Raw genomic sequence first — 26226 nt, 5'->3', positions numbered from 1 at the left:
TTTATTAACCTTCTCTGCAGAAGATATTGAAGCACAAGAGATTTTTGTAAAGTTTGTTCTCCAGATGATGATTTGCACAGATCATAGGCAAGCATCTATAATGTATATTATAAGCAGTGCCCCAAATACTCAGGTATATTATTATTACATATAATTAATAATATAATATCTATGTACATATACAAACATCACCTTTCTTTGAATGATATCCATGTAGGGGAAATTTTCAAAGGCACAAGAGCACTGGACTAGGATTCAGGAGACCTGAATTCAATTCCCAGTGTGGCCATTGGCTTGCTGTGTGATTTGGGGCAAGTCACTTTACATTCATGCACCTCAAGTTTCCCCATAGCAAAATATGATAATAATACTAACTTGCGTTGTAAAGCACTTTGAGATCTACTGATGACAAGTCCTATGTAATAGTTAGGAATTATTATTACTATCAAATGGCACTTAGGTTCCTAACTCATGGGAGTTAGCCATCTAATTGTCATATTTTTGGCTTTTGAAAATCTACTCCATGATAACATTGAGTTGTGTGATAAAAAGAAGCACCATATGATAAACTGCATTTATTGTCCGCCTTTTGCCAGTTCCTCAGCACTCCATTCCTTAACTCATTTTCAGCTTTTATTCCAAGATTCCAAACCTCTGAGCAGCTTTGAGCAGTTGCCTTTTTAAAAAACTCAGTCTGCCAGCAAACTTTTTTATTTCTATCCTTCAGATGTGGAACTAGTCCTGCTCTCAGTACAATTACACTGACTCGAGGCAAAGAGTAGGCAGTGTTGTAGCCTGCATCAGTGACAGGTGTAGGATCCAGTGCCCGCAGTCCTGCCGAGCTTGGGAGACAGATGACAAAATCCTGCTCTTGTTGAATTGTGTAGCAAAATTCCCACTGACATAAATGGAACTAAGATGTTCCCCTTAAAGATTAGGAAAGGGTGTCTTACTCTGCATTTCCTCCTCACCCCCTGCAACCTTCCATCACTGACAGTTTTTTAAAATCAAGATGGAATGTTTTTTCTAAAAGAGATGTTCTAGGAATTATTATAGGAAAGTTCTATGGCCTGGCCATCCAGGAGGTCAGACTAGGTGATCATAATGCTCCCGTCTGGCCTTAGGATCTATGTAACTTCTCCTGAGCCAGCTCATGGAACATATGGTTGGCTGCCACCACTCCACTCTCTACACTGCACAGCTCCCACAACTAAGGCAGAATTTTAACCATAGTGAAGACGGCAATTTCAGGTGTGCAGTAAAAACTATTGCCACTCAAGTTGAATAAATGGCTTGGGGGGGGCAGTGGTACCCATAACTATGGAGCCATGACATTGTATATGTACTGTTCATCGCCTATTCTACTGTTCAGTGTTCTGTCACATTCTCTCTCTCTTTCTCTCACATATATGAACATGGGCTGGTGGTATAACCCTGATTGTCCCTGGCAAGGACATTTATAGGGATCACAAGGAGCCCTCTCTCTTGCTGTGCACCTGTCATAGTGTTCTGGGGTGCTGTTCAGACCAGTGAGGGGTTGTTACCTCTTACCCCATAACCCTGAATACCTCACAATGCTTTCCTACTGTAGCTCTCTGCCTGGAATGCTCACGGTCAGCAGCCAGCATGCAGGTCACACACCCTGAGTGCCTCCCTGTTATGCAGCAAGCCCTGGTTCAGCAACTCTGACCCCAGCAGCTGTCTACAGCCCCACTTTGTTTTCCATCACTTCTAGCAGATCCTCCTTGGATGCTACTTGCAGAGTGACCCCCAACACACTCCCTGTCCTGAATTTTCCTAAAACCGTGTGCCCTAAAGTGTCCAGTGGATCATTCTGAGAAATAGTAAGGTTCATTGCTCCTTTAAAGAGCCAAAAGCAAATTACAGCTTATTGACTTAACTGGGGTAAATACATTCTTCCTTTCAAACACAGCACTGAGTTGGTTTGCAGTAAAAATAAAACGAATGTATTAACAAGAGGGCGTGGGTTAAGTGATGCCAAATAAAAGGAATAAAGTTAGAAAGGGTTACAAGCAAATAAAAGTGAAAACATATGTATATATAAGTCTAAAAGTTAGCAAGGTATGGGCTTTGTTTCAGATGATTTCTCTCACCAGTCTTCCTTCTTCCTGGCCATGGCTGACTTTCACTCAGTCAGGACCTTTCACAGATTAAAGATGCTGGCTTCCTTTGCCTTCCTACTGAAAGATCTTTTGCCTAAGCAGGTTTCTCACCTATATTCAGTTCCCAGAGACTTCAACTCCCCTTTGGTTGAAGGCCCATCTTTCGCAGCTTGCAAGCGCTGCATTCCCTTGTCTGTATGTCTAGTGATGGATATAAAATATAGCTTCTTAGAGAGACAAGGTGGGTGAGGAAATATCTTTTATTGGACCAACTTCTGTTGGTGAGAGAGACAAGCTTTCGAGCTTTCACAGGGCTCTTCTTCAGGTCAGGAAGAAGAGCTCTGTAGAAGCTCAAAAGCTTGTCTCTCTCACCAACAGAAGTTGGTCCAATGAAAGATATTTCCTCTCCCACCTTGTCTTTCTAAAATCCTGGGACCAACACGACTACAACACTGCATACAAAGATGGTTCTGTCCTTGCTTATAGCTTCCACAGTTCAATGACCTTGTTTCAAGAGGCACGATGACCTCATGCTGTTTTTCCCTTCCTGTGGGCTTCCCATCCCTCTGTATGTAAATAGGATTTCCAGTGTTTTGATTTTATACTGCTTAATTTACATATTGGACAAGTAAATAGCTGTGATGTTCCCTCCTGTCTGTGAGAGACCTGTTTCTCCCTTTGCTTGGACACAGACTGTTCAGCCTAATATCAACAAATATCCATAATTCCTTATTAAGTGTTAATACATACATTTTAGTATGATATTAATCACCACTATGTCATAGGACTTTAGAAAATACCTTATTGGATACACTTTTATCATACAGTAATATTGTATATAATCAGCTAGTTCAATTGCTTATCATTTGAGGTTCAGACCCCCTGTCTTTTTAGCTCAGATAAAGTGTGTCTCTCCTGCTGGGTGTGGATGCCATGCTGTCTCCTCCCCTACGTGTTAGCTTGATAGCTTTGTGTACCTAATATGTAAATGGACCTTCATTGTCTCTGCTTGACCACTGGACTGGACAGAGAAGCAAATATATTCCTTTTTCTTGGTCAGTTCTGTTTCCCAACTCCTCCAGATATGCCTAGCTTTAAACACATTTTAGCCATCATTCCAGCATATATCCATAGCTCTTTATATGCGTCTCATACACACACCACGCAAGAATATTAATGTTCAGTGAGTTATTAGTGTTCCAGTGACAAATTACATGGGGCTACACTGAATTGGTCAGGCCAGCTGAAACTTGTGGTACCTGACACCAGTGACCGCCTTGCCCTCTGGCACTGGGATGCCATTAGTGCACGCCTGCCCCCTCACAAAGCTGCAGGAGAGGTAGCCACTGGCTGACCTGGAGGCAGGTGGTCAGAGCTCTTTTCCTGCACAGGATGTCTGCCACCATATTATCTATCCTCTTTACACAGAAGAAACCTGTTTTGTCACCTTTGTCTGTTTACAGTCTCCAGAACATATCAGACCATAATTTTACCTACAGAGTTGTTACATATCCATATCCATTACGTATCCATAATTTTACCTACAGAGTTGTTACAAACATTTCACAGTGACATTAATTACTAGATTTTATCAGATTTCAAATGATATTTTACATGTCACCTTTTAAATAAATATCATGACAACAGCGTATGAGGTATGGGGAGTATGTCAGGCCTGACAAAAGTTGCTGACAAGGAGCAGTGACCCACAAATGGACTTCTGTGTCACAGCATCCCTCTGAGAGAATGTGGCTCCCCACTACAGCCCGTTCAGGGCTCTGTAGACGCCCCAATCTACCTGTTTTCCCCTTGCTGCGCCACAAGTCAGAGACGGAGTTAGGGTTGCCAACTTTATAATCACAGAAAAAGGAGGCCTCGCCCCTGCCCCACCCCTTGACCGAGGCCACACCCACACTCACTCCATCCTTCCTCCCCCTCATCGCTCGCTCTCCTCCACCCTCCCTCACTCACTCATTTTCACCTGGCTGGGGCAGGGAGCTGGGGTGTGGGAGGGTGAGGGCTCCAGCTGGGAGTGCAGGCTCTGGGGTGGGGCCAGAAATGAGGGGTTTAGGGTGTGGGAGGGGGTTTTGGGCTGGGGCAGGGGATTGTGGTGGGGTGTGGGAGGGTGAGAGCTCTGGCTGGGGGTGCAGGCTCTGGGGTGGGGCTGGGGAGTTTGGGGTGCAGGAGGGGGCTCCAGGCTGGGGCTGAGGGGTTTGTAATGCAGGGGGGTGAGGGCTCTGACTGGGCAGTAGGTTCTGGGGTGGGGCTGGAGATGAGGGGTTTGGGGTGGTGAAGGGGGCTCTGGGCTGGGGTAGGGGGTTGAGGTGCAGGAGGGGGTGTGAGGTGCAGGCTCTGGGGTGGGGCTGGGGAGTTTGGGGTGCAGGAGGGGGCTCCAGGCTGGGGCTGAGGGGTTTGGAGTGCAGGGGGGTGATGGCTCCGACTGGGCAGTGGGTTCTGGGGTAGGGCTGGAGATGAGGGGTTTGGGGTGCTGAAGGGGGCTCTGGGCTGGGGCAGGGGGTTGAGGTGCAGGAGGGGGTGTGGGGTGCAGGCTCTGGGCAGCACTGACCTCAGGCAGCTCCCGGGAAGCGGCTGGCATGTTCCTCCGGCTCCTAGGCGGAAACGGGGCCAGGGGCTCCACGTGCCGCCCCCACCCACAGTGCCACCCCCGCAGCTCCCATTGATCATGATTCCCAGCCAATGGGAACTGCGGAGCCGGAGCTCGGGGTGGGGGCAGCACATGGAGTCCCCGTGGCTGCCCCCGTACTTAGAAGCCAGAGGGAGAAACCAGCAGCTTCCCAGGAGCTGCGCGGAGCCAGGTAGCTAGCTTGCCTGCATCGCCAACTGGACTTTTAATGGCCCAGTCAACGGTGCTGACCGGAACCGCCAAGGTCTCTTTTCGACTGGGTGTTCTGGTTGAAAACTGGACACCTGGCAACCCTAGTCAGAGTAAGGACCATCATTCCTGAGAAGAAAAGCCATACATGCTTTATTTATATCCTGCCTCCTGAACCAGTGAGAGCTGTCACCCATTTTGTATATTCTTCATAGTACACAGTGTTATTTTGTAGTGTATACTTTTGTAATATTCAAAGCGTTCACATTATTGCAAGAAGTGGAAATTCTCTGGAAAAGGTTTTACTGAGTGGGGTTTTTTTTAGAAGAATTTTGAGAAATTATTTCCTGCAACTCTGCTATAAATATGAATGCATGTATACATATTTAACACAGCTTATGTTATTACAAACTCACAACAGCAATTAATCAGAGTTAATGCAAGCAACTTTAAATCCCCTAGGCTTTGGCAGTGGCGCACAGAAAGAATTCCTCTGTGGGTGCTTATTCTCACTTGTGACTTTAATACTCAATGAAATGGTTTATTTGCTCTGCTCCTCAGTCCGTTTTAAAATTATTTAATTTGAAAATAATTGAAATAATGCACTTTCTATTAATTATCTATGCCTACTTAGAGAAGCAAAAACACAGTAACTGCACAAACATTCTGTGGGTGAACATGAAGACATTGGACATGGTCCCATGGCTAGACCACAGAACTGGGAAGTTAAGATCCAGATCCACAAAGGGACTTAGGCACCTAAACCCCAGATTTATGTACCTAATTCACAGTTTTAGACACCTCGGCGCTCCACAAAATTCCTGCTTCCCTGCCACCTAACCCTGTAGATGTCAGGCTATTTTTTTTTGTTAATGGAGCTGGAAGCGAAGAGGGGGTCTCCTTAATCAGCTATTGTGATTTTGGTGAGATCGCACTGACGAGGAGTATCATGTAAATTGTCATAGCATTGAAGTCAATAGAACTATGACAGTTTTCACCAGCTGCAGGTCTGGCCCAATATTTGTATTGAAATTAGAAAAGCTGGCATTTTAATTAACATGAAAATAAGAAATGTGCTAGTATTTTGTAGTTTGTTTAAGCATTCCTTAAACAGTTCTATGTCACAAATTCTCATTAAAAGTACAATACCTGAATCTCCCACCCATTTATATAGCAAAGGTAAGATACCAAAGTGAAACTGAGACCTCACTTTTAAAAGTAAATTTTGTTAGCTTTCTCTATAACTGTTTATGTGACAGAGTAATGAGACTTCAGGTTTGCCCTGCTGTCACTTTGGATCTTGCCTTGTGGCATTCTTCCAAAGCTGCTTCCTCCTGTTATGGCTTGTAAAGTGTTCAGAAACTATTTATTGGAGCTAGATTGGTAGACGTTGGCAGTGGTGCTGCTGTATGCTGTGTAAATCTAGCAGGCTAGGCATCCATTTATTCAGGAGCATAGTGATTGTGTTGTTTCACGCACATAGATGTTATTATCATGTTCAGTGCAGTGGATGAAGTACATTACATTTATCCTATGACTGCAGAGATGTTAACTGCCTGCTTCACCTTGAATGGTCATTCACAGCGTGTGTTAACTCTTTATGCTTATCTATCTGTTCACCTTGTATTTAGCTATGGCACTCTGAATACCTTTAACAGACCTAAAGAAGAGCTCTGTGTAAGCTCAAAAGCGTCTCTCTTTCACCAACAGGAAAGATATAATAAAAGATATTACCGCACCCGACTTGTCTATCTATTAAATTAATAGTAATGGCTGCCCTCTGCAGCAGCCGAGCACAGATATTACAAGAGTAATAATAATAATAATTAATAATGATATCAGAATTGGAAATTGATCTTTCCTAGACATCCAGATCCAGAAGATTGCTATGGATCTGGCATTCAGAATATAAACATCTCCAAAGTTGACAAGCATTTGAAATTGGAGTTCTTGTTTGGGGTTACCTCCGCTTAAAAGATGTAGGCAAATTGATGGGAGTTCGGAAAAGGACAAAATAAAAATAATTGAAGGGATTGATTTCTGAGAAAAGATTAAAGAGCTAGATAATGTTTAGCTTAGTTAAATGGTGATTAAAGGAGACATGGTACAATAAAACTCTCTCTCTTTCTTCTAAATTCCTTATCTTCATATATATATTTTCAAATGAAATTAAGGAAATACTTCAGTCTTCTTTGTGATTCACCTTGAATAACAATGGCATAAGTAATTTCAAATGTAGTTTTCATAGTAAAAGGCACAGTGGTCACTATAAGTCAAGTTAAAAACAAAGAGAGACTCTACAGTAAATATCACTAATTTTTCATGTTAAATAGTAACCTATTTAGGGCTGAATTTGCCTTAATTAATACAAATTAAAATATATATGTGAATCCTAGGCTTTGTTTTCCAAGTCCTTGAACCTTCATTGTCTGCCCAGAAGTAAGATAGTCTGCAGTATTTTAACTTCTAATGGTTTTTAAAGCAACAAATAAAGTCCTCAAATATACCTGTGAAAGCATATTCAAAATAGCATTTTTCCTTATGCTGTCATGCAGACATGAGATGCCAGAAGCCAGGGTAGAACTGGATTAATATTGCAAAAATCAAAAATGCATGCAAATAAAACCAATGAACTCAATTCACGGTTATCCATCACCCCCTTTTATGCATTGTTCACAAAGTTTGGATGGATTTTATTCTTAGGAATTTTAGGGAGAAGTTCAAATTTTCATGGATACACTTATTTGTTTCAGAAACTGTAAAGCTTCTGATTATCCAGTCAAGGAATGGAAACAGTCCCATGTTTCTTCAGTGAACAATTTCGCAATTCAAATAACAAAAAGAAAATGCCGAATTAATACTGACCGTGAAAAATTTGTGTGGATTCTAAAAGCTGAAATTTGTTCATAGGAAATCTTCATAAAACAATTGCAAATAGTGAACAAATTCATGAAAATCATTACCTAGTGTAAGACAAGGCAAAAAAACAGGATTAATTTGTCAAATTATTTGCCATGAATAGTTCAGCCAGATCTAAATCCAGGTATATATGATCAGTAATGGCTTCCTATTCTCTTGTGAATTTCGCTGTTTTTCTACTTTGTTTTGTTTTCTGTAGTGTAACAGCAACCAACATTGCTAGCTCAGTTCAAATCATCAGTAGAAATATTAAAGAATATAAAGTCATTTACCTGTGAAACTGATGTGAAAATTATCTCATTCAACTGTAGAACATCAACCTTTAGTTATGTTGTTATTTTCTCTGGAAGACTTGTATTGTAAAATACACATTACAGACAAATGGACTGAAAATATTTTTTTAAAATGAAACTTTATGTAGCAGAAGACCACAAATGCATTTAAAATCTAGACAACAATTGTCATTTCTTATCTGTCTTGCAATTTAAATGGCCAAGTTGACCTTTTTTAAAAGCACAGTTGGTGTGTGTTGGGATATGGTGCAGAATGCTGTGTGTTAATTCAGAGCAGATTTTTGTCACACATGCAGTTTGGTCCTGCAGTCCTTTGGCTATAGTTAATGAGACTGCCTTAGCACTTCCTAGTGTTTTGCTCAAAACACCTGAAAACAGATATATGATATAAGCATACACGCTCACCACAGAAATTCTTGTGAACCCTACTGCAATATTGTAAATGGTATTGTCTGTACAGCTTAGCTTTTGGGGTATTTTTTTCTATAAGAATTAAAAATAAGGGACCACTAAGATATGCAAAAGAGAGAGTGACAGCTGAAACATGATTAGCACAATTTAAATGTAATAATTTGTCTTGAAGGAGGAGGTCTGCTTTTGGCTCACCTGATACCTCTGCTACAATAGTCTTTCCTAATGCATTCAGAGGAATATTGTGTCCAGCTCTCTATGGGTGTACAAAGAGAGAGAGGAAAGGATGCCAAGGAGGATTTCTCTTGTGCAGGGGTCAGGTGCAATTGCAATCTAAATTTTCCTGGGTGCAGGGACTACTACCCTCTCCAAAGGGCTCAGTGCCATGGCTCCACACCTCTTCTGCATCTGGTGTACCTGGCTTTGTTTGCATGGGAATACACGCTGCTCCTTGTCAGAGAGTGGCACAGCAACCAAAAGGAAATGTGAGAGGAAGGAACCATTCCTCTGCATCACTTATTGGTGAAGATGTAAATAATTTTCAGTGTTGTAATGTGGGTAAAAGATTATTGCTGTTGTTCCCAAGCCCTCAGCTGCTCACTCTGGGTGAGTGGAAAATTAAGTCAGGTGAGCCTGGTTAGCAAGGTGCAGCCTGACTGCCTATATTCTAAAGGCCTGAGGGGTAAAAGTGTTGCTCCTTTGTTCTTCTTCTGGTGTATGATTGTCTCAATAGGAAGGACATAGGTGGTGGAAGTCAGGAGCCTTTAGCTCAAAATACAAGTGAGATCTGACCAGCAAGGGACCCAACCAGCAGAACATCAGGCAGGCAGACAGAGAAACAAGCCAACAGGGCAGTACTGATGCATTGGTAGGCCAGGGTCACCAGTTTCAGACCAGCAGAATGAGAGTGAATGGACTTAGTATGATGATGGGCAGCCTGCATATCCTGGAATTATTGGGAGGTGGGTATCCTAGCTGGAGACCATATCAGAAAAAGGTAGCATATCCAGAGACTGAGTCACTGAGGAGATATCTAGGGATAGCAGCACTTAAGTTATATAAAAAAATCTAACTTCATATTTTCATTATTTTTCTTACATTCCTGCTTAACTGACTCATAGGAAATATCTGCACTGTAAGGAATGGACTGTTTTGTACTGACATAGCTAATACTCCCTTAAATTGCAGATAAGAGGATATGGCTTGGGAGTGGAATTGCTTAGGTCACTGATGTACTTTGGCCCGGTCAATGCGCTTAGTCCTTGTGGGAGCTGGTGTGGAGTATGTTTTTCAAGTGCTTCATGTATCAGTTGCTCTGCTTAGTCTGCCCTTTGCTGGTGTTGATTTAAAGTGGCAAGGTGAGTGAGGTAATATCTTTTCTGTTGGTGAAAGAGATGAGCTTTCGAGTTTACGCAGAACTCTTCTTCCTCATCAGAAACACAATAAGAGCCAAGCTACTACAGCAAGTTAGTAGCTCCTTCCCACTGTTGAAAAGGGTCCATAATCCAAGGGTTTCTTGGTGTGTGTTTGCTGTAGTTCAGGATTTAGGCATAGTGGTATACCTAGGAGAAAGGAAGCATGGCCAGAGTATCACTACCCACTGTTGATCTCCAGTTTCCAGAATGCCCCAGTGTGAAACAGCCCTGATGCCATAATCTAGCCCTAAATTAGACCTAATTGCCCAGCAAATGACTGCGGTAAAGAAAAGGAGGAGGAAATTAACAATGCAACAGTGAAAAGACACAAAATGTGTTTAATATTATGTATGCAATTTGTCAGATCCTGTTTTGTCTTTTAATAATTTCATGTTAACAATACTTCAGTAGGGTGTCACAAGTGGGGTTGCTCCATAGCACCCCTTGCAGGGCCAAGGGTTGTACTGCAGGCATTCCTTGCCTTAGTCCACCAGTTGTAGCTGCGTGCTCAGACCAGGGGGGCTTATGCTGTAAGCTTGGCATCAGTCTGTACACAGCTCAATAAAAATAACAAACTCAGACTTGTCCCTCTGCACCTTTAAACAAACCAAACTCCAAGGCAAATGCTGCAGTGCTTGAGGGCAAGGCTCTGACCTGGCCCATCAGTGAGAAGCTCATCCTCTGTCCCAGTCTCCCCTTGCACTGCCCTGAAAAGAAGCAGGCACAGCTTCTAAATTGACCTGCTGGCTCCGAACTGATCAGAGTCTCCTCCTAGTGCATCTAGACCTCTGAAGGACCAACCTTGTTGGTAGCCAGGTTTGAATGAATTCTCCTTAAGCAGGAGTCAGAGAAGGTCTGATAGATCCCATCACACAGGGATTTTGAATAGTGCCTGGGTACTATAGAAACCTCGCATTACGGTTGGATAGATGGAAAAAAATGGTACCAATAAAAATTGTTAAAACATTCTCCAACATTTCTAAAATAGTGTCTCTAAAAGTATTTGGCATGAACAAAATACATGATGGAGAGGAATGTAGTCCTCCCAGACACATGTCAAGAAAACCTTTATATAACACTTTACAACCAAGGCCGGATTTCCAATTAGGCACAGTAGGCACTTGCCTAGGTGCACCAGTGTTCTAGGGGGGCCTAAAAGTTAAAAGTCAGTTAAAAGTTAATACATACAGCTCCCCTATGGACAGCTGGACTCCTGGCATGGGTTGGTGGCTGCCCAGCGTGTGGGGCTGGAGCAGGGTGAGAGTCCGAGTCAGCACGCCTGGGGGCACTATGAGCTGCAGCTGGGCAGGGTGGCTGCTAAAGGTGCTGGGAGTGTCCCAGCCCCTTCCCAGTCTTGGCTGCCCCGCTGCCGTGCCAGGGAGGGAGAGGGCGGAGTGTGGCTGGCAGCCCATTCACTTGCACGGGCAGAGCTGGAAAGCAGCTGCTGCGCCGGGCTGCGGGAGGGACAGAAGACACCCGGAGACCCCTCGCCATGTGGAGAGGTACATTCCCCTCTCTTGTGTCTTGCTTGGGGCAGGTGGGCTGTGTCCCAGCTCGGGCTAGGAGCGCCGTGCATCCTGGGGAGGCTGTGTTTATATTTCTTTTTGTTTAATTTTTTTATGGAAAACACAAAGGTAAGCTGTGGGTGGGAGGAAGAGAGGCTGAAGATGCTGTGTCTAGGGGTGCATAAGGTGTACATCCTGCCCTGTTTACTTTCTCTCTCAAAAGGAAAGTCGTGGTCAATTTCAGATGATTCATTTACTAATTTGTAAAGGTCCAGTGTCTGATATGGGTTTGCCAGGTCTTGGTCCTTTTCAAATTGAATAGATGCATTGAAGAATTTATGTTACAATACCAGGAAATTGTTTAAAAATGTAGAGTGTACACAAACATTTTTTTTTCTGGCCAATGTCCCCCCCTCACTCCTGTGTGTGTGTGTGTGTGTGCTGGAGAGGTAGTGGGTAACATAGTAGCTTTGAAGTATCTTTTTCACAGGGCAAGGGAGGGAAAATTCTGATTTTCAATTATCCTTTTCTCCAAGATGTGTTATGAACTAGGTTATTCAGCCATGATGGTATTAACTGAGGAATTTAGTGCTCGTGAGAGATTTCCTTAAATGTCTTCCCAATAAATAACTGATTCCTGGGGAGAAGGAGATGTTTTTGTTTGTAAATCTTTTCACTCATTTTTCTTTTTGAGTTTAAACATTTTACATCATAGCTCCCAATCTATTGCATAAGAATCACCTAGATAGATCAGTCCATCAGCTGTCACAGAGAGAGCACCGATCAAAACACGTCATGCGTGTTGTTCTAGCCAGTCCTTCAGCCACCCACTGGCCAGGTTGTCAGTGGCACTGGACACCTGATCGACATAATGCACCACAGCCCCAAACCCCTGAGCCCAAGCGATCCCCCAGACTTAGCCTCCCAAGTACCTGGAATTACAGATGCATGCCACCGCGCCTGTATAAGAATCAACAATATAAATATATTTGCAAATTAAGTTTCTTTTCAGAAATGCAGTATGGCACTAAAGTTAGGTATTAAAACTGCTGAGATTCAAACACATACATGATTGTAGCATTTGGTTTTTTTTTTTTTAAGTTTTAGACAGTGTTATTTTAAGAACATTAATTTATATAGAAGTTGTTGCAAGGCTGCCAGATAAAAGAAAATCTTCATAAATATGAAGAATCAGATTCTGACACACTTACTCCATGATGTCACTGAGATGACTCATGAAGTGAGATACTATTCCAGATGAGGAACAATGTCAGAATCTGGCCCTAAATATTTGCAGATTTGGTAACATTATTATTGTCTTCTAACATATTTTCATGCAGTAGTTCTGTTATTGTTTTCAAAAGTTATAAAGGGGCAGGGGCAAGGGGAGAGGAGGGAGGTGTAGAGGACTCCAAAAGGCATTTATTTTAAAACTCCTCTCAGTTCTTACAGATCCCTTTGACATCTTATCATTTCCTTAAGGCACACTGTTTTAGCCTAATTTATTCAATATAAATTATTGGTCTCAACCTGCTGGTATGGTGATTATGTATTCTTCAGCATGGTGTGTGTTCAGTGATAAATTGTATTATAATTGTGCCTGCCAGGGCTGCTGCAGTTAAATGGCTGCTGGCATTCCCATTACGAAATCCTTAGAGTTCAATGGTTTGTACCTTGGTTTGTTTACACACTTTTTGTTATTGATGTAGATAGTGATGGAATGGGAAGAAAACTATACCCAAAGAACTCATCATTGACCCACTTTCAAAGTGTTTCTTAAGATAATCAAATGCCTGTAGAAATATACAGCCTTTTGGGTGGAAACTCCTTTTGAAGAAAATAATTCACACGCATGGTGAGGGAAGTCTATTGCTGGCTTTTTTTTTTTTAATTAAATGTTATAACCCCTCCACCCTTAATTTGTATCCAGGAACCCGTATCCTAAATACCACCCCTCAAACAAAAGAAAACCAGCAATGGTGTATAAAAGAAAATCATTAAATTGAACACAGTAAAGGCAGGATCCTAAAGTACTTTAAAAAAAAAAAGATAAGCAGCGAAAAGGTTAAGAAGCAAAAATTCCAAGTATCAGTTACATTGAAAATTATGATAATGTATAACAATAGCTTCTAAAGACTCCATCTGAATTTAGGGTCATGCTGTGTTAGGTGCTGCACAAACACATAGGGCTTGTATACATGGGGGTTTAATCCGTAGTTTTTTTGCTGTGTCAGGTAATGTGCGGTACACAAACTGTGCATGGGATGGTATGCAATGGGCATCACTGTGTACACATGGCAGGGGTTTGCTGAGAACTGATGGCATGGTGTTCTCAGAGGGTATCCCTTGCTCCTTTGCTTCGCTGCTGAGCAATGTATATTCTGGGAATTTTTTTCTTGCTGCGCATTGTGGGATGCACAGCAGACGCCAGACTAGGATGTCAACGAAGCCATCACCACCCACTTACCTGGCCACCTGAACAATGGATTTCACTTCTTTGTCAATCATTTACACATTCTTTCCATAGGTTTGCCATAATGCATTGACTTTCAGGCTTGATTGCATCCACTGCCTGTTTAATATAAGTGACGCAATCAGCAATGAAAAACTTTCAACACTCCATCGTGTTAAGATTGGGATCAGCATCCATAGCGCTACATATCCGTGAGAACGAAAGCCTCATGTATGTGGCCTTGAAACAACGAATCACACCCTGGTTGAGAGGTTGGACGTGCTATGGGGGGGGAGAAAGACTACTTCAACGTCATTATGCGCAAACTGGAGTGCCGCAGGGTGGCCAGGAGCATTGTCTATGAGCAGCAACACTTTAAATTCAAGTCCTTTCTCTTCGAGGTATTGCTTGACCTCCAGAATGAAACACTTGTGGAACTAATCCAGAAATAATGCTGCCGTCACCCAAGTCTTTATTTGATTGCCAGAACACAGGCAGGAGATTTTTGTTCTTGCCTTTTAGGGCACGGGGATTCGCAGACCTGTAGAGCAAGCTCGGCTTTATTAAATGCCCAGCCGCATTGCTACAAAACACAGTCACACGGTCGTTAGCCACTCTGAAGCCAGGGGCTTGTCTTTCTGATTTTGAAATATAAGTACAGTTGGGCATTATTTTTCCAGTAGAGCCCAGTCTCGTCAGCATTAAAAACTTGTTCTGGAAGATAGCCCTTTTCTTTTACGATTTTCTTTAATTGTTCGGGGTAGGCTTTTGCTGCCTCTTCATTGGCAGATGCAGCTTCACCAGTAGTCTGCACATTTTTGAGGTTGAAGCAGTTCTTAAAACTGTTAAGCCAACCTTGGCTGGCTTTGAATTCTCTCTCATCAGAAGGCTATCCCTCTTTGGCGAGAGGTTTGAACAGCGCATAGAGGCTAAGAGCCTTTTCTCGCAACGTGTTGCCATCGATAGGCACATGTTTACGGTTCATGTCTTCCAGCCATAAGTTTAATGCCTTTTCAGTCTTCGCTAAAGTCTTATCACACACCTGGCTCATCACCTTAGCAGTTATTGGAGCACCTGATGCCACAGCTTGATGAATTTCTCTCTCTCTAATCTAGATGGCACGGATGCTAGATTCGTGCACATTGGCGACTGACATATCGTCTCTCAATAAGTCCAAACACAGCCAGTTTTTCCTCCAGCGTTGGAACAGATTGCTGTTTCTTCAGTTGAGCACTAGATGAAGTAGTTGGCTTCCGTTTAGGGGCCATGTTGTATGAAAAAAATACGTATCTTTAAACACTAGAATCACACTCAGTGTGGTGAGATGCTCACACTATGAGAGGCACGCAGGAACTGAGACTGACATCTCCCATCTCATGCTCACTCCAGGGCATATTCTCATTGAGTGGAATGGTGGGCGGAATCGCCCGCAGTATTTACAGGTATCTTATTTTTCCTTTTTTTTGCCGAGCGCGTATAGTTGAATTCGCGTAAGTTAAATGCGCGTATGATGCGACTCACCTGTATTATCCAGAGGCCACATAACATGGCTGCTGTTGGTTTGCAGTACTGCGTGGCCTGCTGCCCTCATAGTAACATGCATTGCAAAGGGGCATTTTTTATTGCCTCAAGGAGTAGCCTCTGCATCTCCCTGTCTTTTCCATGCTGGTTTTGATCCTGGCAGGTACCACACCATCCTCTACCACTGCAGTAATCTCTCTGGAAAACTCCTAGTCGGATTCCCTCTCAGTCCTCAGATATTGCCTCCAACTCTCCCTGTTTTTCAGGCGGTTTCTGGACTCTGTAAGGATGTCCATGAACATTTCATCACAAGTTTTCTGTTTCTCCCCCTCAGGTTTGCCAGCTGCTAAGCCATTGATAAGGGACTTGTCCAGGAGGGCTTGGCCAGTGTGAGTGCTGAAGCTCTGGAAGTATTAACAAAAATTACAAGTGGTTATTGTTCATGTTCTAGGGAGGCTGAGATGGCATTTTTTTACATATATTTTCTGGCTTTACCTTTCTAAGAGTCTTCCCAGTCTGCGGGGGACCCTTGGAGATGGTAAGTAATGTGTGTATTGAGATTTTTGTTTCAGAGTAACAGCCGTGTTAGTCTGTATTCGCAAAAAGAAAAGGAGTACTTGTGGCACCTTAGAGACTAACCAATTTATTTGAGCATAAGCTTTCGTGAGCTACAGCTCACTTCATCGGATGCATACTGTGGAAATTTTTGTGTGTGCAGTATATGCTCTTTGCTCTGCTGTTGTGTCGTGGAGGTTGGGGCTGGGGGGAGGCATGGGGTTTGGGAATTATGTTCCTGGTCTGGCTTTGCAGTTTTGATGTGCTGTGGAGGTGCTTATGTGGTGTTGGAGGAGGGTTAATGGGGTGAATCTGGGGGCGAGTTGGATAGTAATTCCCTCTACATGCCCTGTAGGCTATCGTGGTTTGGATGACATTACACTGAGGAGGGTGACCAGGAGGCAGAGAATGACCTTATTTAGAGATAGTTGGTAAAGTTATTCTCCAAGATGGTGTCCCAGAAGCGCAGGACTGGAAGGGAGTTGCGAGCTATACGGGGAGGATGGAGGTGAGGAGGGGAATGGTGTGTGCAGCTATTCCTTATAATGTCCAGACAAAAAGTAAGCAATTTTTCAGCCTTAGGTTTTGCTTTCTCTCTCCTGCAGTCACGTTGGAAGTGCGGAGAAAAATAGCTAGGGTACTACGATTGCCTGAAACGTTCACTGGTACCAGACTGTAAGAATGTGTGTTACAGGACGGGGAGCTGTACACTTTGTAGCTTTATGGGCATGCAGTGTGGATATCTACCTCATGTAAACTGAGAACACTAACCAAACTTCTTTTCCTGTAACCACTGTTTCAGCAAACATTTGCATTTTGCACAAAAGAATATTTTCCTTATTTGATTCTGCCACTGGAGGGGATCAGGGGAGAAGCTGCAGCTGTGCCATGCTGCTGGCCACCATTTTGAGGTGGAAAACAAGAGCTTGCGGAGGATGGGGCAGCATTTGCTGGGCAGGACAGCTGAGGGAAGGGGAAAGAAAAATAGGTCATGGGTATGCCTCCTTGAATAGGTCATGGGCCTGAAAACAGTCAGTAGCATAAAGTGGAGGTCAATTACCTCGGCTGTGTAGCTAATGAACAGGGGCACTGAACAAAGAGCATGGGCCAAGGGAGGGTGGAGGGGATCGCTGACTTGGAAAGGATTCTAGCTCATATCCGTTTACAATGAGTGCGGCCATGGGGCACCGGGAACAGAAGCTAGCATGGCAGCACAGCATAATAAATAACAATAAATTAAAACTTAAATATTAAATTATGAAACAAATTATAAAAATACTTACAATGGAGGGGACCTCAGCATGTATCAGGCCCCTTGGTCTTGGTCTGGGTTGCTGCCTAGGAATTGGGGTTGGTTTCTGCAGTACAGGAATTGGACTTGCCTTCTAACTGACTGCCACTGGGTTCTGAATCCAAAAGAGATCCTGGTGTTCCAGGGGGATCTCTTCACTGCGCAACTTTGTGCTCATCCTCCAATCAGTCTTGCTGCTCATGGCCGATGAGGGAGGGGAAGACAAGCTGCCTGGGTTGGGTGGTCATGTGGTTACGTAAAATCCATTCCAGCTCCCCAAGAAATGGACAGGTTACATGTCCCCTGCTGGATTTTTTCCTGTTGTTCCTCATTTTAATATAGCTGTTACTGAGCTATTTGCTCTTTGACTGGCACTGTTTGTCATCCCAGTCGTGGCCCCTCCTGGACATCACAGAGTCCACAAAAAGGGGTTTATTCTGGTGGCTGGAACATGAACTTCCTGCACTGACACTTCTCAGAGGGCGATGAGATCCAAGGTCTCGGAGCGGCTACTTGAGGCATGTTGAAGGGCTTCTGGTGTATTATCACAGCTGTTATGATATACTGGAAACCAGGAGCAAATGGACAAAATCTTCCTGTGCACCATCTTATAAACGGGGGAGGAGACATTGGGTCAACTTGACCCCAGAGCAGGACAGGGCACACAGATAAACAGGTCAATAAAAGTCACCTGCCAAGCAATGTGGGATAGCCATTGGAAGAGTGCCAAAGTAGTTTGCAGCAGCATTGCATGCACACAAACAATAAACCAGACTAACTGGATTCGTAGCAAAGTTAGTTCACTTTGAAAGAGGACTCCAGAGTTCAAGATAAATGCAGTTTGTGCACTACACTGAATTATGTCATGTGTACACAAGTGTTTTCGAACTGGATTGACTCAGTTTAGTCCAGTTTTAACTCCCCTTTTAAACAAAACCCATAATGAAAAACCATCCATTTGACCAATGGATTATGATTTAAATAGACAAAACTGATGGAGTGGGAAAAACTAAATATTATCCTAATTTTACAGGTGGAAAATTGAGGTACAGAAATATTAAGTGACATGCCCATATTCACATACAAAATATTTGGCAGATCTGGGAACTAAATCTAGGTCTCCTGAGTCCTAGTCTAAAACCTTAAACACAAGACCAGCCTTTCTGTTAAACTAACTACTCGATTTTGGTTATAAATTTTCCCACTGAACATTTTTCTGCACAAAATGCTCATCTGTTGAAAGCAAAATGTTTTGTGGAAATGTACTGATTTTGAGGAAATTTTGTTTTGGGGAAAAAAATGGCAGGGGACAAGGGGAGTAGTATGCTAAGGTTTAAATGTTCCATTTTGACATTTTTGGAATAGTCTCTTGGCCTGGGCCTTGCTGGCCACCAATGCCTTATCCATATTCCTAGCGGCCTCCTTGGAATCCCTGGGACACTCCTCGGTCCCTGAGGTCATGCTCTTAAGCCCACTCCAGAGCAACATCACCAGTCCTGACTGTTGGTCCTGTGACCACTGAGTCTGTTCCCTCTGGTCTTACGGGACTGTAATTGGATCCCATGGTACAAGAACAGGATCCATCACTGATGCAGTAAACTGCCTCCTCATCCCCCTCCCCCACCGCAGATGATTCTGCCATGCCAGAATCTTCCTCTCCCTTGGTGCCTAACGACTTTAAGGCATATCAGGACCTCTTGAGGCTTATGGCTGCTATCTTGGGTATCCTAGCGGAATTCCTCCAGGAGAATACACTTAAGGTCCTGGATATCCTCCAACCATCAGCTTCAGTGAAAATAGCCCTCCCAATAATTGAGGCTCTCCAGGACTTTGCAAAGGCCCTCTACTGTGAAGCATGTGGAGAAATGATATGTCATTTCCTTGCAAGGGTCTGAGGGTTTCTATTCCCATTCTTCTGTAACTCCCTGATGGTGACTGCAGCAAATGACAGGGTGAGGCAGAGAAGGTATAAATCTACTCCCAAAGTGTAGATTTAGAAATCTACAGAGAGTCCAAGAGGATGAACTAAATTGGGAGAAAGATTTATACCTCCGCTTCCCTTCAGGTTTGTATTGCAAAACAGCAGTTGCTGCTCTCCGAATATTACTTTGTTAATTGGGTGGCCGTATCTAAGTTCACAGACAAGTTGCCAGAAGTCTCTAGGGAAGAGTTCAAGGCATTCATTTTGGAGGGCCTAAACTTTGTTGCAGGCAGCCCTGGACATGGTGGAGGCCTCAGCCAAGATTATGTCATTAGCTGTAGATAGGAGGAGGGCCGCGTGGTTAGGGAACTCTGGCATTGAGCCCAACATGCAACAGAATTTACCATTTTATGGCCAGTCCTCCCTTCCTGTGCAGCAATGGTATTAATTCGGAAAGAGTCATAGATCCCAAAGGAGGAGGTTCTCTGATTCTTGGTTTAGCTAACAGCATTTCTAAAGGATATTCCTATATTGGACATTTGAAGGGTTGCCACTTGGTCCTCTGTGCATACTTTTGCAAACCACTATGCTATCACATCTGCATCCAGATCAGATGCAAACTTTGGGAAGGCAATTCTGCAGCCCTTCTTTAAATAGACTCCAAGCCCCACCTTCTGTGAATACTGCTTGCGAACCACCCACATAGACTACATGGCTCCATCTACTCAAAGAAAACATGGTTTCCTGTGACTGTTCTTTTAGATGTGATGTAGACATGTATTCCATGACCCATCCTCCCTCTTCTCTGCATCGGCATCTGCACTTCTGACATTTGGTGAGAAGGAACTGAGGGGGTCAGAGCATCGCCACCCTAATACCACCATGGGAGGGACTATGGCCTCAGGGCGTGAGCACAGCCCCTAAGGATATTACTAGGCAAAATTCTCTAGCTTTGATGCATGGGGAGTGCACGCCCACCATAGAATACATGTTTGCATCACATCTCAAAGAACAACAGTTTCGGGCAGGCAATTGGTTTTTTATTATTTTTAATTTAAGTGACTTTTATATTACATGTACAAAATTTAAAAACAAAAAAGTTAAAATGGGAAGGAAACATTTTGATTTTATTAGAACAAAACATTTGTTTGACCCCAAACAGAATATTTTTGAATTTTAGTTTTATGGGAAGTGTCAATATTTGTTTTGTTTTTTCATGTTGGAGCAGGTAAAAATTCGGAATCCACAGAATTGCCAAGGAAACAGAAAATCCAGTTTCCACCCAGTCCTACTAACAAGAATCTCCATTGCTCAGTAATTTTGACATGCTGTTTCATTACTTTACTTTCAATAACTGAAAACAGAGCAAACAGCTAAGCATAAAAAGTATAGCAGACTTTCACTGTATCTTTATTCCACCTATCTGTATCCATCTGTGACAGGGGACACTCGCCTCTTCTGCTTCCAGCACATCCTGTCAGCTGTTAACCTAATCAGGTGGGTCTTCAGTGGCTCAGCCCTCCAGTCAAGTCACACATAATCAATATGTAAACAAACAAGCCAGCCCCTTTCAGGATAAAAGGTCCACCAGGGCATATCACTGTGCCCTTGCTGGGCTCACTTCTTAGCCCCTTCTGGGCTGACTTTAAGTCCGTGCCGGCGCTGCTATGGAGCAGTGCCCCAGGGCTTTCTCCCTGGACACTCTTTGTCTTATCAATTCTTATTGTGCCAGCTCGCCAGCCAGGTTACTCCTTCAAGTTTGGTCTTCTTCCTGGGGTAACAAAAATCCAACAAATGGTTGGCAGGGTCTCCAGCCCCATCCTAGAGTCCTTTAAATTTCAGCCCTGTGCTTGGGTTTCTACACGAAGCTTATCCCCTTCTCGGGGCTTTGGCCACCGCCGGTGGCTGGTGTGGTACCTGGGCCCGCCCACTACTTCGGGACCCCTACACAGGGATCCTACAAATAGCAGCCACATGCTGCCTCCTTTAATAGTTGCTGCTGCTATTCCCTAGGCCTTTCCCTATGTAGCCTTTTCTCTTCAGCCTTACCTCAGGGTTCTCTATTTGTTCCCTTCTTGAGCAGGGTCTCTCCCAGGCCTCTTTACCTGTGGAGTTCTGCAGCCTTCCAGTCACACTTTCTCCTTCTGGTCCCAGCCAGCAACTGATCTGCTCATGTCCTGCAGCTCCTTTTAACTGAGCCTGCTGGATTCTGATTGGCTGCTTCCCTGCAGCTTCTCTAGGCCTGGAGGACCCACCTTCACTGCTCCTTTTCTGGGGTGGAGTGTGGTAGGACCACGAGGCCTCCAGCAGGGGGCCTCAAATGGGCTGGTACACCCCATGATACCATCTGTCTGTATTTTGAAACTTCTATAAATATGCCATTAGCATCAGAAGTTATGATCACAATACTATGAAGACGCTTAAATTGTTTTGGGAACAACTGTTTGGGGGGTTGTAATCTTTGTTCCTTATATGAATTGACAGTTTATTACTTCCACTTCAGCAAGTGCTGTCATTTTTGAGGAATCTGGCTGTCTGGTGACTGTGAATGAGATGATTACCAAATGTGCAAAACCAGTGGCGGAATCTATAGCTGGTGCATTAGTTTACAGATGTCTCTATTGATTTGACTTTTGCCCCAGTCACTGTAATAGTAAGAATGATGTGCTCAGCAAGCTTGTGACTAAGATCTTCTTTAAGTGGCGTGGTCACCTTATGTTGCACATAAGGTTGCAGATACTGGGCCAGGGTCTTGGGAGGCCATCTGTAGGAGCATTCTGTAGTGGTTCAGAGTTGGAGTGTTGTGACTTGACACTGCACCTTACTTAGCGCAGTGACATAATGGCACTATGGGGCCAAAGTGCTCTGCCAGGGATACCCTGGGAGGCAAGATATCTCTATGATCCTCGTTAATGGTAAACCTCCTGCACTGGAGTTTACTCTAGAAAATCTAACCTTGTTGTAGTGATAGCTTGAGTTAATTGGAAACAATTCCCCTTTCTGTGTCAAACAACTCTGGATCTCCAATAGGTAATTCACCATCGTGGAGTGGACTAAAAGAGCTTTTGAGAAGGACTGGTAGATATAGTTTCATGTGCTGAGCAGTGAAATCTCTTACCAAAACTTTGAACAGTGGTTTCCAACGATGCCCTGTAAGTACATGGGAGCCAGAATGGAGGCTGGAGCTTTTGGGATGTTGATTATCTATCCTGCTGCTCTCATGCAAAATTGTCTTCTAGTAAAGATTAAACAAAGTATCTTCTATATAATAAGATTCCAGGATAGTCATCTGTTTGGATATCACTCTGAAGCCTAAAGTGTCTGTTGAGTCAGTGTGAAGAGAAGGAAACAGCTACAAGCATGGTTGTGAGCTCTTTTTGTTCAGAATACCACCAGGTTCAATCATTACTGGGTTTTGTGGTCTGTTGCTTTCCAATTTTTAAGTTCTCAGCCACTTTGCCTTTACAAATTATACCCCTGGGACAACAAGGTTTGTATCTATGCCATGCCAAGAGTCCTAAACCATTGTGAAATCAGAGGTAGTTTACATGCATCAGTTTCATTGGTTGTATGAGGGAGGCTACATGGATGGTGAAGTACTTACCCCAATGACCACACCCGTATGACAGGGGCTTTCAGCTGCTAGTAACCATAATTTGTAATCGCACACACATGTGTGTGTGTGGGGAGAGGGGGTCAGGGAAATGGGTTAGTATGTCACCAGCACTGCAATATTGATATGCTCGGAAGGATTAGATTTTTATCAGTAAATATCGGTAAACCTAGATTTCACCGTACACCCCCCCCCCACAAAAAAATATTTTCATCAATAATAATAAAAATTTACCAATAGTCAAAGTAAGAAAAATGCTGTTTGAGAAGTTAATAGCATTTGATTTAAAGACATTTATTTTATAAATGTTGACATGTGGTGTTGATAATTTGTTTTTTAATGGTTATAAAGTTTTAGCTTTTTGAATCTCAATGTCTACTGTCATTAAATAATTATTGTCTGAACCTCTGTTGTCTAATTCTTCCTAATTTCCCACAACCATGAAAATCTAAATCAATAAAAATAAAATACTTCAGAAATAAACATTGGTATTACCTGCCAAAACTATAAAAAATAAAAACCAGATTGTGTCAAGCCCCCATATTAATATGCTGCAGCGTATGAATATGGGGGCTTGGCACAATCTGATTTCTTTGTATGTCCAACACATTTAGAATTCTGTGTGTGTTTAATCTTTTGGAAATAATTAAAATGTAGCAGAGTAGCTGAGCTGGCTGTGTTCTTTTCTACCAGGGGAGGCAGAGTTCATGTCTTCTATGAGGTCTGGCAGGCACTAACTTTGTGACTAAAGACACATTCAGCCTTTAGGGAAGGGAAGGGGTGTTGCTTTGGTGCTGACTGTCCCGGATGACTGGAAAAAGGCTAATGTAGTGCCAATCTTTAAAAAAGGGAAGAAGGAAGATCCTGGGAACTACAGGCCAGTCAGCCTCACCTCAGTCCCTGGAAAAATCATGGAGCAGGTCCTCAAAGAATCAATCCTGAAGCACTTGCATGAGAGGAAAGTGATCAGGAACAGCCAGCATGGATTCACCAAGGGAAGGTCATGCCTGACTAATCTAATCGCCTTTTATGATGAGATTACTGGTTCTGTGGATGAAGGGAAAGCAGTGGATGTATTGTTTCTTGACTTTAGCAAAGCTTTTGACACTGTCTCCCACAGTATTCTTGTCAGCAAGTTAAGGAAGTATGGGCTTGATGAATGCACTATAAGGTGGGTAGAAAGCTGGCTAGATTATCTTTGAAAACTCATGGCGATCGGGGGAAGTCCCGGACGACTGGAAAAAGGCTAATGTAGTGCCCATCTTTTAAAAAGGGAAGGAGGAGGATCCTGGGAACTACAGGCCAGTCAGCCTCACCTCAGTCCCTGGAAAAAACATGGAGCAGGTCCTCAAGGAATCAATTCTGAAGCACTCAAAGGAGAGGAAAATGACCAGGAACAGTCAGCATGGATTCACCAAGGGCAAGTCATGTCTGACTAATCTAATTGCCTTCTATGATGAGATAGCTGTTTCTGTGGATGAGGGGAAAGCAGTGGACGTGTTATTCCTGGACTTCAGCAAAGCTTTTGACACGGTCTCCCACAGTATTCTTGCCAGCAAGTTAAAGTAGTATGGGCTGGATGAATGGACTATAAGGTGGATAGAAAACTGGCTAGATCATCGGGCTCAACGGGTAGTGATCAATGGCTCCATGTCTAGTTGGCAGCCGGTATCAAGTGGAGTGCCCCAAGGGTCGGTCCTGGGGCCGGTTTTATTCAATATCTTCATAAATGATCTGGAGGATGGTGTGGATTGCACTCTCAGCAAATTTGCGGATGATACTAAACTGGGAGGAGTGGTAGATACGCTGGAGGGGAGGGATAGGATACAGAAGGACCTAGACCAATTGGAAGATTGGGCCAAAAGGAATCTGATGAGGTTCAATAAGGATAAGTGCAGGGTCCTGCACTTAGGACGGAAGAACCCAATGCACAGCTACAGACTAGGGACCGAATGGCTAGGCAGCAGTTCTGCGGAAAAGGACCTAGGGGTGACAGTGGACGAGAAGCTGGATATGAGTCAGCAGTGTGCCCTTGTTGCCATGAAGGCCAATGGCATTTTGGGATGTATAAGTAGGGGCATAGCGATCAGATCGAGGGACGTGATCGTTCCCCTCTATTCGACATTGGTGAGGCCTCATCTGGAGTACTGTGTCCAGTTTTGGGCCCCACACTTCAAGAAGGATGTGGATAAATTGGAGAGAGTCCAGCGAAGGGCAACAAAAATGATTAGGGGACTGGAACACATGAGTTATGAGGAGAGGCTGAGGGAGCTGGGATTGTTTAGCCTGCAGAAGAGAAGAATGAGGGGGGATTTGATAGCTGCTTTCAACTACCTGAAAGGGGGTTCCAAAGAGGATGGCTCTAGACTGTTCTCAATGGTAGCAGATGACAGAACGAGGAGTAATGGTCTCAAGTTGCAGTGGGGGAGGTTTAGATTGGATATTAGGAAAAACTTTTTCACTAAGAGGGTGGTGAAACACTGGAATGCGTTACCTAGGGAGGTGGTAGAATCTCCTTCCTTAGAGGTTTTTAAGGTCAGGCTTGACAAAGCCCTGGCTGGGATTATTTAACTGGGAATTGGTCCTGCTTTGAGCAGGGGGTTGGACTAGATGACCTTCTGGGGTCCCTTCCAACCCTGATATTCTATGATTCTATGATTCTATGACTGGATGGTTGACTCAGAATGATGTCAACAGGATTGGGTGTCTTACCTCCCTGGTCAAAGGCTGTTGCTGCAGTAAGTGCCTGTTTGTCAGAAGAGTGGTAACCTCTTGGTTGGAGGACAGCAATCTCCCCTGCTAACTAAATTTGTCCCCAACAGAGAATTCAGTGGAAAAATGGTAACTGAAGTCTGAACAACTATGTGAAAACAAATCACAACAATGCATTTTATGCTCATCATGAGATACTGCAGTAATTACTGATTGACAGACTTTTAGTCTGGAGGTTTGCATTGAAAAGCACGTGAAAGCTAGAATGTGGATTTGACGTTTCTGTTAGCCTGCAGAATTGGGTTGGAAGCCTCATTAGAACTGGCTTTGCATTACAATGAGAGCTGAGGCTGCTCACCACTGCAGGAGGGACTTGGCACTGTGCAGTATCAGGCTCATAAACTTCTTGATTTCCTTTTCCCTCTTTTTTCTCTCCCTGTCATAGAGTTTAATTGGATTTTAATTTTGTTTTATTATTCTTAATAACTGAGATCACATTCTCTGTTACTGAAACCTCCAGGACATTAAATCTAAGCTTCTGTATCATTTATGGCTAATAAAAAAACAACCAAAGAAATCCAACCAACCCCCAACAACAACAAAAACTCAAGTTGATGAAAAGCAGAAAGAGGATGAGGACTCTGCATTCAGGAGGTTTTCAT

At 43.4% G+C, this 26226-nt stretch overlaps 1 protein-coding gene across 3 annotated transcripts in view; it reads left to right on the top strand.

Annotated features, from left to right (window-relative positions):
- The window catches only part of LOC140907610 (probable acyl-CoA dehydrogenase 6), a 142767-nt gene that overhangs the window by 70960 nt on the left and 45581 nt on the right, over positions 1-26226 (top strand). The window contains exon 3 of one of the 3 annotated variants that reach the window (XM_073333922.1): positions 15924-16010. The exons of the other annotated variants lie outside the window; for them this stretch is intronic. Coding sequence (XP_073190023.1) covers positions 15924-16010 — 87 coding nt within the window. The remainder of the gene's footprint in view (positions 1-15923; positions 16011-26226) is intronic. 3 annotated transcript variants of the gene reach the window in all.

Source organism: Lepidochelys kempii, chromosome 2 (assembly GCF_965140265.1).
Source record: "Lepidochelys kempii isolate rLepKem1 chromosome 2, rLepKem1.hap2, whole genome shotgun sequence".
Taxonomy (NCBI): Eukaryota; Metazoa; Chordata; order Testudines; family Cheloniidae; genus Lepidochelys; species Lepidochelys kempii.
This window is presented reverse-complemented; position numbering and strand designations above follow the sequence as displayed.